Here is a 16230-nt window from a genome sequence, read left to right as displayed (position 1 = left end):
CTGTAATCCCAGCTCCTTGGGAGACTGAGGCGGGAGAATTGCTTGAACCTGGGAGGTGGAGGTTGCAGTGAGCCGAGATTGTGCCACTGCACTGGGCAACAGAGCAAGACCCTGTCTTAAAAAAAAAAAAAAGAAAAGAAAAGGAAGAAACAGAAATCAAGGCAAATGTTAATAGCCTTGATATTCAAAGATAGACTACCATTAAATCATAATGTATATTAACTGAATCAGCTGATCTACACTGTGCTGCAATTATGTATCTCCTACATAAAACAAGATATATCTATATTTGAAAACCATTCCTACCAAATCCATTGCCTAACGTTATTATTAAATTATTAAAAACTAAAACTATCCATGCTAAGCAATACCAAGGAACAGATGCAGATCTGTAGAGGAGACAGGTGTTGCTCAAATCAGATGTTTGATCTTTCTTCTTAGAAAAACGGGGTTTTGCTTCATTCTTGTATGTGTCAGGGTGGGATATGGGTAGAAATGAACATAGGTCTCTGGTGTCCAACAATATTCTGCTGTCCTCCTTTTCTGTGGTTTTGAATCATGTTTTTATTTCTTAGAATACCCAAGGCCATGGCACCTGGTGCTTTTTGTTGTTGAGACAGTCTCATTCTGTTGCCCAGGCTGGAGTGCAACGGCACGATCTCAGCTCACGACAACCTCCACCTCCCAGGTTCAAGCGATTCCCCCACTTCGGCCTCCCAAGTAGCTGGGATTATGGACACCCACCATCATGCCCAGCTAATTTTTGTATTTTTGTAAAGACAGGGTTTCACCATATTGGCCAGGCTGGTCTTGAACTCCTGACCTCTGGTGATCCACTGGCCTTGGCCTCCCAAAGTGCTGGGATTACAGGTGTGAGCCACTGTGCCTGGACCCTGGGGCTCTTATACATATCCAGAGTGCCAAATACGCATCGAGACTCTTCAGAAGAGTCTCTCTTATCTGAAGGGACAATCTGGCCCACAGATGCCTGGAGTGGTGAGGGTGTTCAGAGTTATGAAGTCTAAATACAAAGAATGGAAATCATCCGCGTGTTTTTGTGAACACTGCTTATAGCAGCTTCAAACTGGTCCACAGCAAGGACAGAATCGCTAGGATGGAGTCCCCCCAGTGCAGAGCTGCCTCAAAGGGCATGGGCACAAGTCAAGTGAGCACACCCCTGCAGGCTCGGCTGCCACAGTCTGATGTCTTTCTCCTCTGTGTCTCACTTCCTGGCCTCTTTCTTTTGCTATCACCCGATGGTTCACTGCCCCAGGACTCTGCATTACTTTCTCCCCAAAACCTCTTCTTCACACTCCTATCCCTCACCAGCAGAGACAGGAGGCTAGAAAAAGGTGTGAAATAATGACGTGTGCCCTCACTATCACCTCTTCCCACTTTCTAAGTGTACCTCTAAATGCACCCACCCAGTAGCATTCCAGGTGATATCTAGAAGAAAATTCAGGGCAGGCCCCTTCCCCTTTTTATTTATCACTACTGTACTGAACTCCTCCCTTTACACGAAAGAGATCATATGGAGTTCTGCTCTTATGCCTGTCTCCTCAACACAGTTTCCTAGGGCTTAAGGAGGCAGTCTTGATGAAATCTACCTGGATGGAAAGGTGTTCATGAGGTGAGAATTTGTGTAAGTATGGTCAGTGGCCAGGTGCAGTGGCTCTTGCCTGTAATCCCAGCACTTTGGGAGGCCTAGCGAGAAGGCCCAGAATAGCGAGAGCCCGTCTCCACAAAAAAAAATTTTTTTTAACTAGCCAGGAGGCTGAGGCAGGAGGATCACCTGGGCTTCAGCCCAGGAATTGGAGACTGAAGTGATGAGATATGACTGTATGATTGCACCACTGTACTCCCGTCTGGGTCAAAGAGCAAAGACCTAACCTCAAACAACAACAACAACAAAAACCCAAACAACAACAAAAAAACAATGCTCTGGATACACAGTCCTGGATGGAAAGGGGTCCACGAGGTGAGAACTCATGTTAAGAATAGTATGACCATATGTTTTAGCTAAACTAAACTAAACCAAAAAACCTGCCATATGCTGTATTTTTATACAGTATGTATACATGCATATATATATATGTATAAACAAAAAAAAAAACTACACAAGTAAATAAAAATAAAAAATAATAAAAAAGGAAATACATGAAGAAACGCCAGGCAAGGTGGTATGTGCTTATACTCCCAGCTACTCTGGAGGCTGAGGCAGAAGGATAGCTTGAACCCAGGACTTTTAGGCCAGCATGGGTGACAAAGTAAGGCCCAATCTCCAAAAAGAGAGAGAGACTGACTGACTTGAGGCATGTTCTCTTAACATGAACTGAAAATTTTATCTCCCTGAATAACCAACCCAGTATCATATAAGACAGTCCCTCACATTTCTATGTTAGTTTTATTTTCTATGTTAGTTTTAGTTTTCCCAGAGAGTACAAAGTACACCAAACTAAATATAAATGATCTGGTGGCTTAACTTTAGGATACATTTTACAGTTAATGCACCTTGGTCATCAAATTTGATGCTACTGAATTATAGTGAAGCTTGATTTTTTTTTTTTTTTTTTGAGACAAGAGTCTCACTCTGTTGCCCAGGCTGGAGAGCAATGGTGTGATCTCAGCTCACTGCAACCTCTGCCTCCCGGGTTCAAGCAATTCTCATGCTTCAGCCTCCCAAGCAGCTGGGATTACAGGCGCACACCACCACGTCCAGCTAATTTTTTGTATTTTTTTTTAGAGAAAGGGTTTTGCCATGTTGCCAAGGCTGGTCTCAAACTCCTGAGCTCAGGCAACCTGCCTGCCTCGGTCTCCCAAAGTGCTAGGATTACAGGCATGATCCACTGCGCCCAGTCTGAAGCTTGATTTTTTGTTTTATTTTATTTTGAGGCAGAGGCTCGCTCTGTCACCCAGGCTGGGGTGCAGTGGCACCATCTCAGCTCATTGCAACCTCTGCCTCCTGGGTTCAAGTGATTCTCCACCTCAACCTCTGGGGTAGCTGGGATTACAGGTGAGCGCTGCCGTATCTGGCTAATTTTTGTATTTTTAGTAGAGATGGGGTTTCACCATGTTGGTCTCAAGCTCCCGACCTCAAGTGATCCACCCACCTCAGCCTCCCAAAGTGCTGGGATTACAGGCATGAGCCACCACGCCCAGCCTTGATTTTTTCAATAAGTAGCTGACTATCCCTGAAATCCTGACTTTATATAATATGATGTAGGCCTCTGGTGTCTTTAGTAAGTGCATTTTCAAAGGTCTGAGTGAGTTTAAAGCATCTTCTAAGGAATTCTCTTCGAAAGAACTGTAGCTGTCAGCAGCCATGGGCTACTTCAAAAAGAAGTGGGTCATGGCTCACACCTGTAATCCCAGAACTTTGGGAGGCCAAGGCAGGTGGACTGCTTGAGCCCAGGAGTTGGAGACGAGCCTGGCCAATGTGGCAAAACCCCAACTCTACAAAAAATAAAGATTTAGCTGGGTGTGGTGGCACGCACCTGTAGTCCCAGTTATTTGGAAGGCTGAGGTGGAAGGATCACTTGAGACGAGCTCAAGGCTGCAGGGAGCCATGATTGTGCCACTGCACTCCTGCCTGGGTGACAGTGCCTAACCCTGCCAGTCAATCAAGAAATGGACCATAAGGTAGGCAATGTTGAAGGGCAGGAGGGGGAGCAGGTCGGGAAGTAAATAATAAAAACGTAACTGGGAAAAAAAAAGGCAGTGTGGTGATTTAAGACTAGCAATGGGTTTTAGAGCCAAGCAGGCCTTAAAATGAGCTATGTGACTTTGGGAAAGTTACTCAAACTCTGAGTTTCAGTCTCCTTAGGGGTAAAATAGGTATTTTACATATAGTTCTTAAGGAAACAAAGTAGTTGCTCAATAAATGTTTCCTTTCTTCCCATCCATTAAATAAAGGCCTATGAATCATTCAATCAAATGCCAGAATTCAGGCATCTCAGGAGCTGGTTTGGGCTTACTTGAGACATCAGAGTTAAGAGAGACATCTATCTGCTATTACTCCTCTTGCTCTGATTCTAGTAATCGTTATCTGTGCCACATGAATACACAGTGCTCTACAGCAATGGCAGCAGAGACTGAGGTGATGTTTTGTGAGAGCCCAGGTTTTATTTTCGGCCCTACTGGGCCACTTAGTCTCACTTGCAGCAAAACTTTGTCCTAAAGATAAAGGGGTAAGTTAAATGATTTCAAAATTCAAAATGCAGAAAGAGATACATTTTATTACGCATATTAAAAGGTGTGTAAGGAAAAGCACCGAAGTGTTAATGGTGATTGTCTCTGGGTAGTAGTAGAATTTAATGACTTTTATTTTTTGCTGGACTGCCTGAAAATTTTTCTTCTGAGAAGCATGTAGGATTTTGGTTATCTGGGAAAAATAAAATAGAAAGTCCTGCCCTCAAAACACCTGCAACTTTTAGTCATCCCCTTGTGTCCCGTTCCTTCTGCCCAGATTGATTAGGTATTCCTCCTGCCCAGTCTTCATAAACAATGCTGCTGGAGGAGAGCAAGCGTGAAACTGACAAGACATCTGCCAGTCTTTCTAATTGTGCACGCCATGCACTGCTGCCTTGGAAAATGCAGGCACCAGGGCTCTGTTCCATGGGACATAGGAAGCTTTAGATAGGCCCTGGATGACTTCATCCCACAGAGATGAATGTTAAGAGATTTCCTATTTGCTCAGTGTTGTCTCTGGGAGGGAATGTGTGAGATATTTTACAGGCTTTCCTGAACCTTCACAGGGTCTCTTAAGACATGAGATAGAGAACTCACCTCCAGTTAGCCTAGGACAGTATTGGATAAATGGGAACTTCCAGGGACATGGCAGGTAAACAAGGAAGTAATCTGATTATTCATCAAGAGGTTATGTGCTGATCAGGTATCTAAGAGTACCAATTTAACAGAGCAAGCTTTTGTCTGAGAGAGGGAAGGGAGGAGGGAAGAAAGGTGCAGGGGCAAGGGAGAAGAATATGAAAGTAGGAAGGAGGGCCGGGCACGGTGGCTCACGCCTGTAATCCCAGCACTTTGGGAGGCCGAGGTTGGCGGATCACGAGGTCAGGAGATCGAGACCATCCTGGCTAACACGGTGAAACCCCGTCTCTACTAAATATACAAAAAATTAGCCGGGCAAGGTGGCGGGCGCCTGTAGTCCCAGTTACTCAGGAGGCTGAGGCAGGAGAATGGCGTGAACCTGGGAGGCGGAGCTTGCCGTGAGCCGAGATCGCGCCATTGCACTCCAGCCTGGACGACAGAGCGAGACTCCGTCTCCAAAAGATAAAAAAAATTTAAAAAATAAAGTAGGAAGGAGAATTTAACTTTAAAAATTCCTTGATTTACCTATGACTCTCAAACCTGTGTATCGAAACTTCCCAAAGAGCTTTTAAAAGCCCAGAGGGGAGGAAAATAAGAACAATTACATTTTTTAAAAATACAGGGCCTACGTCCTAGCCCAGACTTGCAGAACCAGACTCCTTGGGGCTGGAGTGTAAGAATCTTCATTACTGCAGAGTTCTGGAGCCTTTTGACATCTGCTTCATAAAAACTGAATGGAAAGGACAGGATCTGTCTAAATTGCGTAAAGGCTCTATTAAGTGTTGAATGCCTCCACCTTTAAGGGCACTATTATAATAAGGTATATTGCAAACAGTATAAACTCATCAAGAACATTTATTCAATCATTTCCATATGTATTATGACAAACTAACCAAATGAGCCATCTTAAATATGTGCATTTTAATCACATCCCAATCAGACCTCATTACACTGTAAGTTTAAAAAGTACTTTGAAGGGCACCTCTCTTCACACTTGCTGGGAATCAGGCAATTATGATCAACTGAAAAAACATAAAAATAAAACTATGGTATGTTACCAAAAAAAATTCATTATGTATTTCTAGATGTGAGATGCGGAGTATACAAACACAGAAAAACTATAGGTCTCTTAATTATGAGGGACAAAAGGCACATGAATGTGTCCATTTTTACACATGCACACTAACAGCCACTGTGTACTGACTCTGCGGCCCTTATTATTGCCGTTGTGTAGCTGAGAAAACTGAGACACAGAGAGGTTAGGTAACTAAACCAAACTTACAAAACTAGTAAATGACAAAAAGCCTAGAATTTAAGTCTAGGCTCTATCACTTGATGTACTGTATTGCTAGGGCTGCCATAGTGATATACCACAGAGTGGGTGGCTTAAACAACAAATATTTACTTCCTCACGGTTCTCGAGGCCAGTCTAGAGGTGTCTGTAGGGTTGGTTTCTCCTGAGGTCTCTCTCCTTGGTCTGCAGATAGCTGACTTGTCCTCTGTCCTCACACGGCCCTTCCTCCGTGTGTATATGTACCTGGTGTCTCTTTTTCTTCTTATAAGGATAGCAGTCATAATGGATTAGAGCTCCACCCCTAAGGGCCCCATTTGAACTTAATCATCTCTTTAAAAATCTTATCTCCGAATATGGTTACATTTTGAGGTATTAGGAGCAGAGACTTCACCATATGAATTCTGGGGGACACTATTCAGCCATCACACTTATTGATGGTGTAACCTCAGGAAAGTTACTAGACTTTCCCAGGCCTCAGTTTCTTCAACTGGGAAACAAGTGCTATTGAGAATCAAATGAGATAATTCACGTAAAAATGCTTAGGAGAGCATCTGGCACACAGCATCATCACTTTACAGATGAGAAAAACAAAAATCAGTTAACAGTGACTTACTCTTTCTTCATCTCCAAAGCAGAGTTCTTATTATAGAATACTACCTTCCTATACAACTTAATGCACAATCTAGGAGAATTTAATGTCATTTATAATTTTTCCTCATCTTTTTTTTTTGAGACAGAGTCTCGCTGGAGTGCAGTGGTACAATCTTAGCTCACTGCAAGCTCCACCTCCTGGGTTCACACCATTCTCCTGCATCAGCTTCCTGAGTAGCTGGGACTACAGGTGTCCATCGCCATGCCCGGCTAATTTTTGTATTTTTAGCAGGCGCCCATCGCCATGCCTGGCTAATTTTTGTATTTTTAGCAGAGATGGGGTTTCATCACATTAGCCAGGATGGTCTCGATCTCCTGACCTTGTGATCCGCCTGTCTCAGCCTCCCAAAGTGCTGGGATTACAGGCGTGAGCCACCATGCCTGGCTCTTCATCATCTCTTAATTCCCACTTTCTCACAGTTCTTTTCCAACTTTATTACATACAAGGAAGAGAAAGAAAAGCTCAAATTAATGATCAATTCTATTAATAAAAATTTAGGCAGTAGACATACTACTTTCTTGAAATTGCATGACAATTTCACTCATCCTTTCTCCTAACTTGCAAAGACAATTGGCTATATTCAAACTGTGATGACAACTCAGATCAATACCTGCTGTAACTATTAGGAAAGAAAGGCAACCCAATCCTTTTTATTAACAAATTATGATTGTACTTTACATTTGCCTAGTACTCTAAATACACTATACCTATTTAATCCTCAGCTCAGTCCTAGGATATTGTTTTATTTACCTCTCCTAACAATTAGAAAGTATTATTCTTATTTTATAGCTTAGAGAATAGGAGCACAACTAAGTTAAAAAAAATTTTTTTCTTAAAGGTCACAAAGCTTGTCAATAATTGGCAAAATTATTGACAAGATTCTCACTGACATCTTCTGGCCTGAAGCCAAAGTTCTCCGCAGCAGGCCACCATCTACCCAGGTTAAGTTGCAACACCTGGTTTTCTCACTCTTCATCCCTGGCACAAATGCAGTAGGTGCTCAGCAAATATGGAGTCTGATTGGGGGCAATCTCAACCAAGCTGCAGAATCTGTTTTATGTCCTTCATATGAAGCCAAGTTTTTCTGACAACTTTGACCATCATCAACTCCTCAGAATGACAGCCCTTTAAAGGCAGCAACCAATTTCCTTCTTCTCCAGAGTCTAGCACGCTGGGTGCTCGTTTAAGTTCATTAAGTTCAGATATTTATGGAGAATTGAGAGTTCAAGTATATGTTTGTTGTATAATCAAACCACAGAACATTCTTCTTTTAGCGATGGCAACGAGTGCTTTTCAGCCACTACCATATAAAAAATTAACAAAAAGAAACATTTACAAAAAACCTCTATGGCCTACAACAAAGATTAGCCTTCAGGGCCTTTCCAAGCCCCAAATTCTGCAATTCCATTATAGTCTACACCTGATTAGTTAAACCGACCACCTTGAGTACCCAATTCTGAGTACAATGCAACTGGGCTTGTCCGTGTAAACCCAACACAGTGTTCTTAGTCTTGCGGTGTGCTTCCAGGTAAGCAAGTTTATCTGACGGGCAAGTTCCCAGTTCCCAGAGGGAATGGCGATGGATAATAAAGTTGACCTGAGCCACAGTGGACTTGCTCTTATCAAGACGCTGTGTCGTAAAAATGAGCTATATTAAGATAAATCATGCTGACTTTTATTTTCCTCAAGAATACACTGCTGGCTGCTCGGATTTATTTATTTATTTATTTATTTAAACTTCAAATTTGTGTTGCTGTGAACAGCTGATTAAGTTTTTACCCTGTCATGGAAACTATCTGGCCATTTTTGCACTGTTCTGTATGCTGGGAAGGGAGATGAGTAGAGCTTGCCAGAAAAGAGTTCTAAGCTCGGTTACTATGCTCTCCTGTAACTTCAGGGACTTGTGAATGTTCAGTTTGTTCCTATTTGTTGCTTTTGTATAGCATGTTGTGACCTGGCTACAACCTTCCTGGCTACCTATGTCACAGGGCTGTTGTAGGAAATTCACAAAAAGTTTTGTGGGCCTGTTAAAAAGAGCATTCAGCAAAGAATTGAGGATGTAAAGTTAAGTATCACCAGCATTACATTTCCTGTCTGAATTAATCTTTTCAAAGAACTCTGAGATCTGAGGTTGGCAAATTCACTAAAAAGGCAAAGAATTACTTTAGGTTATTTTTACAAATTCAGGCATCCTAAAAATACTCTTTTTTGATGCCTTGATCAAGAGAGAAGAAATTTCAGAGAGAAGAGGCATAGAAATCCATCTGTAGTTCTACAAGTAGCCCAATTTCAGTATCAATTTATCCACTCACTATAATAAATATTAAATACATACAATATACAAAGTATTAAGCTAGATACTCTAAGGATGAAGCATTATGTAAAGGATGTTCCTATATTCTCCTGTATTACAAGTACACTGTAAGATGTAACTTTTGTTTAGATTTCCTTCCCAAATAAGTAAGCAAAGTTTTCTAGTTTCCCTGGGACAAAGAAGGTGAAAGAACAAAATAATTTTTTCATCTATTATGACTTTCTGGATTCATAGAAACATTTATTTTAGAACATTCTGTAAGACTTATCTATTAGTTTCTACTGATGAGTAGCAAGCAAGAGTGACTGAGCTACAGAATGGCTGTGACTTCCAAAGATAACCTGATTAAATCTGACATGCATGTGACATGGGGGGTGCAAGGAATCCATGTGTCCTTCAATTTCAATAAGAAGAGTTAAAAATGTATTATCAAAGGAAGAAGATCACAATCGTGTGGTTTAGAAAGCAGACCAAAAATGACAGGACAGAAATATTCCAAATAACTTGGAATCCAAGTCATTTGGGTTTCCTTGAATGCCCTGCCATATTAAATCACATATGGCTCTGTAATGAAAGGAAAAGTTAAGGCCTGTCTCATGCCCCATTTCTGCCACTGACTGAGCTTGAGAAAGAAAATTCAATCTTTTAAAGTTATTCAATGAAAGGCAGAAATAATGAAATAAGCTTATTAATGTGGGGTAGAAGACGTCTTGAGCAATTAGCCAGTGTCCTTATCCAATTAAGTTGAAACAGGAAGCCCCAAATTTCCTTAAAGTTTTGCTGGTATTAGTTTGCTAGACTGACTGTTCCAATATATAAATTCTTTGTGTGTGTTTACTTTTCCCCCTAGAGTTATGGCTAAACTGAATAGAACCAACTTCCTAAGATCTGCTTCTTTCACTTTTAATATCCTATTTTTCCAAAGCCACCGAGCTGATGTCCTTCAACAAATGGATTAAAGTGAATGCTGAGAACCAGCTCTCATGTCTGAGCATGGAGAAATAAAGGGTTTATACCCAAGGCAATTAGGGGCATACTCACAATGGTCAATGTCACATTAAGGAAATCTGTAGTACATCAAATGAAATTCTGAAGTTATGATTCTGTTCAAGCTGAACCATCTTTTGGGACAGCCTATTGCAAACAAGATTGCTGTATTTGGAATTCTGACACCAAGAACGCCTAGGCAACCTCTTCACAGAAATGGAAAATAAGACTCAGCCAGCTCCATGTCCCGTGGTGTAACCTCACATGCAGCACACGAACGGTTCTTAGTTATTATTATTTTTAAATGAAAAGTAGATCGACTTACATGGCTCTCTGGCAATGAACTGAGGTACAGTGTTGGGCAGAGGAGTACTGGGGTTTGGAGTCCCTACGAGTTTGTTCTTGGCCATCTTCGTGTTTGCCTTAGCAAACTCTAGTCGTAGTGTTTGCGGAATTTCAGGATCGAAGCGGATGCCCTTTGGAAATAGAGAACAAATGGAAGATGTTTTCATTTCCTTAGAGTCAAACCGGAATGGTGACAAAATAAACACACCAGTAAACCCTGGTCTATCAGGAAAAAAGGTCAGCAACCACTGTCATTCTTACTACTTACACAGGTTACAGGAAAAATGACAACACAAAGTGTCCTGAAAGTCAGCGGTATTTAACTTACTTAAAAAATGTAGTTACACAGATTTTCAACTATTCCTTTTCTTTTTAGACAAAAACTTTCCAGTTTAAAATTTGAACCAGGAAATTCCTAGCACAGTTATACACTTTAATGTATAGTAATTTCAGTTACCTTTGACCCTATTCCTGCAGTTTACCTAAAACAGATTATATTCAGTAAAATAAATCACAGACACTATGAAAGACAAGTTAGGGCAAGACAAGTCTATTTGGAATCCTTCCACCATTCAAGAATGCCTTCATTATTAAGCATCCAATACCATGAATTCTGGACCCTACATGTCAAAAAGCTATCCCAAGAGAGTGCATTTTAAATATGCACCCATGGGACCCACTCAGTTCCCATGTTTTCCTGGTGTGGTCTGGAAAGGGACTGGAGTCCTGAAAATGAGTCTCCAAAGACCACAGTTGCCATTTAGTGTTCTGAATGTATACACATGGGCCTGAGGGCTCCAAAGCATCCCCCGTCCCCTCGCCACCATTCTTCCTAATGAGCTTGAAGAAAAATAAGAGCAGGCAGGGTGCTGTGGCTCATGCCCTAGCTCATTCCCGTCATCCTAGCACTTTGGGAGGCCAAGGCGAGTGGATTGCCTTAGTTCGGGAGTTCAACACCAGCCTGGGCAACATGGTGAAACCCTGTCTCTACTAAAATATAAAAAAAAAATTAGCTGGGCGTGGCGGCATGTGCCTGTAATCCCAGTTACTTGGAATGCTGAGACAGAATGGCTTCAGCCTGTGAGGCAGAGGTTGCAGTAAACCAAGATCGCGCCATTGCACGCTAGCCTGGGTGACAGAGCTAGACTCTGTCTCAAAAAAAAAGAAAGAAAAAGAAATATCCACAAAAATAAGACTCTCTTACTTTAGAGACCAGGATGAACAACTCAGAACTTCAAACTTCACAGGCTCAGCTTCAAGGATACAAGGAAGAGCCTGTGGCTGGATAGTAATGGCATTAACAGGAAATAAGGGGGGAAGGGGAAGGAAAGAGAGGTCCTTAGGGAGGCCTAACAAAAGCCACAGAGCCCTGACCCAGAAGTCTTGGAGTGGGTGGAATTTCTTCCCGAGCATGACTCACTCATTCTGAGAAGAAACCAATTGAGGGCAGTAGCAAAAGGGATGTGGAGAATACCCTTGTGCATACCCTAATCAACACCGAAAAGTGAACAGATAGTGCCTGTTCTGAGAAACATAAGAACATTTTCTTTAACTGGTGTTGTGTTGTTTTGTTGTTTTTTAAATTTGGGAAACCTCAATACTATTTTGCCCAAAAAGTACATAAGGAAAAACAAAAACAAAAAGCAAAGCTGCACATTGTGAAGCAGGCTGAGGTGAGGTCACAAAGGACCTCACTGAGGTGGACCAACTTCAACCCTAACAAAGCTAATACTACTACAGAATAAATATTTCCAAGAATGGAGGTAAGAACTGTGGTCTCTGCTGGGAGACAAGCACAGTCCCTGGGTTTCAAGTACAGGTATGCTGTGGAAGGACTTGTTCAATCGCATCACACTCCATCAGACACACATAGTAGCAACTTGCCATCAACTTCAGGACGTCCTCCCTGGCACTAAACCTGACCAACCTTCCTGTGAAGAAGCAACTTTCCTAAACCTGAGCTCACATTAAGATGAGTCCTGTGGCCCAGGCCACTGGGGATAACATGAAGAGTATCCTGGGACCTGGTCGTAGTCTAGAGCATCTGGCCTCAGAAAATGAGGCTGTACATGTGAATTCTATGCCTCGGTTCTTTCTCTGGTGGTTCCAGAATCAACTGAAGCTCCACATAATGTGTTTGCCTCTTACACAACCTGGGCTGGTGGCTTGAGTCCTAAAACATGCTGAACTAAGTCTCCCCTACTCCCTGCCCCCTTCTTCATACCCCCTCCATTTGAACTAAAATAACATCAACATCATGTTCCAAATCAAAGTTCCAGCATCCTTATTTAAAAAAAAAAAAAGCTCAGAAGTTAAAATGACCTAATTTGTTTGGCAGCTTATTCAGAGGCCGGAGGCTTAGAATACAAGCCACATTCCTCTAACATCTTTAGCAGCAATACCATATTTGGTAATCAATATCCTGCTCAGCTAAGTTTCCATCCATAGGGATTAGCCAAGCCAAAAACATTTTAAATGTTAAGGGATGATGAAGAGGAGAAAAAAGAGGGGCAGGAGAAGGGAGAACACAGAAATGAAGAGGGAAAAAAGAAAAAGAGAAAGACGAAAAAGAGGCAGGAGGAAGAATACATGAGAAAAAAATTCCTTGTGTTTTTAATTAAAGCCTACTAAGATTCTTCTCTGGTTACAATTACTTCACATTAAATGCTGTCAGGATAAGATTACTGCCAAGTGAAAGGGTGAACCTGTGTCTTTCAAAAGCAACCTTTTCCTCTCTTGCTCATAATTCACCGTTCTTCTCACAATAAACAGAGAACCTTTCTCTTCCAAATGTAAATGGTGTCCTATTTATTACATGGACCAGAAAGGATAGTTTCTGAATATTAGTATATTAATTTGAATATAAACAGTTACTTACAAGCACCCCAATCTGACTGGCTCCAGGACAGTCAATAGTCTCAACCAATCCAGGTTCCATATAATCTACAGAGCCTGAACTCCCTACTCAGGACAAATTCTGGGAGATAAAAGGACACTGCTGAGAAACAACATATTCTTGTTTGTCCAGTGTACTTAAAAGTGTATCAGGGCAGTTTCATGCCAGGGAGCCAGGGAAGGCACCCAAGGAAGTGATGGAAGAGTAGAGGTTCACCAGGTGCAGCTCAGGAAAGGGCTCAGCAAATTTCTCTGTAACAGGATGCAGAAAGGGTGTTGGGATGGGAAAGGTTGGGAGTGGGGTGGCTGAACAAGCAGACTGGGGCGAGATCACAAAGGACCTCTTAGGCCATGAGTGAGGACTTTGGAGTGTGTGCTCAGCTGAGCCATTAGGTTTTAAAAATGAGGGGGATAATATCAGCTTTATGTAGTAGGTCTGTGACCCTCAAATATTAGCAGCATCAACTTGGAGGACTTGCTCGAGTTTCTGGTTCAGTAGCTCTGAGATGGAATCTGAAAATTTGCATTTGTAACAAGTTCAGGGTAATGCTGATGCTGTTTGTATGGGCACCACATTTGAGAATCACAGTGGTTGCTGGTAACTCTAGGGGTGGTAGGAAAGATAGACTCAATGAAGAGACTAGAACAGATCAGACATGAAATCATTAGAGCAGCCCTGGGAAGAGTAGCTGGGATGAGATGGCTACTGCCTTCTAAGTCTTCTTCTTTCGGAAGGGTACTCAGGGGCCAGTGTCTGTGTTCTGCGCTCTTATTCCCCTGACCACAAACCTGTTTTCTCTTATAAAGATTTCAACCTTGAGCCTATATAGAGACACAGAAAATGATGTTGACCAAAGCTGAGTCACTGTAACAGCCTCTCACTAGAACAAAAGTCTCCAAATTCCTGTCACTGAGGTCTTCAGAGCACCCTCATGCCTGACAGAGTCTTGGCTATCTGGTACAATAAACAGAGTACTTCAATTCTGTTAGCTTCAGGCTCCCGGTGTTGTTACAAATGGTTCTACACTAAAGTTAGTCCATCAGTCCTTGACAACGAGTTTCAGGGACAATGGAATGACTCATTTAGGGAAAAAAAAAAAATCGTTACAAACAAAGCAGAGCTATATATACATATTGAGAAAGATGTCCATGGCTAGATTAGGCTGGGGAAAAAAAAAAAAAAAAAGATACTCAACAATGTTTAGTAGTATGGAGGTAGAGGAGTCTGTATATACACGCGCATGTATACTTCTCTATCTGTGTAAGTCCAGAAAGGTTTAGAATGAGACAAACAACCAGTTAATAGCAGTCCACTTGGTGGCAGGGGTGAGAGAGGGCACAGACTTTTGTACAATTTTCCATCATGTGAAATTTTTACAAATATGTATAATTTATAAAATCCAATACAGAGTTTAAAAACAAAAGGAGAAAGGTGCAATAAGGGATTTCCTACTGGGACACAGCATTCAACCAGCTATGTTTTTAAAACTAGTTACTTTTAAAAAAAAAATTTATTCTGAAATAATTGCAGACTTACAGAAAAATTGCAGACATAGTATAATTCCTACATACCCTTTACCCAGATTTCTTAGATGTTAGCATTTCACATTTATCAAACACACATACCATGTTTCCCCTGAACTGATTAAAAGTAAGTAGCAAGCATGATATCCTTTTACCCTTTACTTCAGTCTGATTTCCTAAAAACAAGAACATCCCTTTGTTTCCCTGATCCAAGATCTAATCCAGAATCACACACAGCACTTAGCTGTCATCACTTTAGTCTCCTGGAAGAGCTCTTCAGTCCTTACCTTTCATGAGCTTGACATTTTTGAAAACTACAAGCTACTTATTTTGTAGAGTGGCCCTCGATTTGGGTTTATCTAATTTTTTTTTTTTTTTTTTTGGTTTAGATTCAGGTTACGCATTTTTTGGCAGATCACAGATGTGTGTCCTGCACAGTGCATAATATCAAGAGGCACATGATGTCACTTCTGTCCCATTACAAGTGATATTAGCTTTGATCATTTGCCAAGTTTCTCTATTGTAAAGATGCTGTGTTTTCCCCTTTTAACTAGTTTCTTATAGACAGGTATTTCCAGACTATATAAATACGTTGTTTGTCAAAAAATCTACTAATTTTAACATCTATTAATAATTATTACCTGAAGCATTTGTTACTATTGTAGTTGCCAGATGGTGCTTTAGTAATCTCATTGCTCCTCCCCACTGCCACCAGACGGAGACTTGCTCTGTCACTCAGGCTAGAGTGCAGTGGCATGATCTCGGCTTACTGCAACCTCCACCTCCTGGGTTTAAGCAATTCTCCTGCCTCAGCCTCCCCAGTAGCTGGGATTGCCTTCATTGCTCCTTTTATAAACAGTGTATCAACTTTCTACTCCATGGAAAAGCTCTCCCTTCTGCCCTGTTAATTAATTACTTACATCAGTAATGACTTACAGACTTATATTTAGCTCTATGCTTTATAATTCATTACTATCATTATTTATTTTGCTGTTCCAAGTGTCCCAGTTGTGTACACACACATGCTCTCACATTTAGATCTACTTCTCTGCATCATATCTATTTAAAACATTTTTAATTTTCATTTTAATAAAAATATTTTAATATATTTAAAATATATTTAGATGTATTAAAGTTCATACTGATAGCTCCAATTCCAATCTAACACCATTTGGTTAATTCTATCCCTCTCCTTTGCATGTGTAACTCCTCTAACAGCGAGAATCCTAGCTCTCATTATCTACTATACATTTATTTATTTGCTCAATACAAAAACGCACATTAGTTTCAAAATTGCTAACCGATACCACTATAAAAAGTCTATTAACTACAACTTATATTTACAGATTTTTGTCTTTAGTCTAAATGTGTGTTGCCAATATGTGTATTATTTGG

General features: G+C 41.1%; 1 protein-coding gene across 9 annotated transcripts in view; it reads right to left on the bottom strand.

Moving 5' to 3' along the window:
• RBPMS (RNA binding protein, mRNA processing factor) overlaps positions 1-16230 on the bottom strand; it is a 189703-nt gene that overhangs the window by 58763 nt on the left and 114710 nt on the right. For all 9 annotated transcript variants that reach the window (XM_017961912.2, XM_017961916.2, XM_017961915.2 and 6 more), the window contains one exon: positions 10397-10547. In XM_017961912.2, coding sequence (XP_017817401.1) covers positions 10397-10547 — 151 coding nt within the window. The remainder of the gene's footprint in view (positions 1-10396; positions 10548-16230) is intronic.

The sequence above is a fragment of the Papio anubis genome, chromosome 8, assembly GCF_008728515.1.
Source record: "Papio anubis isolate 15944 chromosome 8, Panubis1.0, whole genome shotgun sequence".
NCBI classification, from domain to species: domain Eukaryota; kingdom Metazoa; phylum Chordata; class Mammalia; order Primates; family Cercopithecidae; genus Papio; species Papio anubis.
The sequence above is the reverse complement of the archived record's forward strand: the minus strand, read 5'-3'. Positions and strand labels throughout refer to the sequence as shown.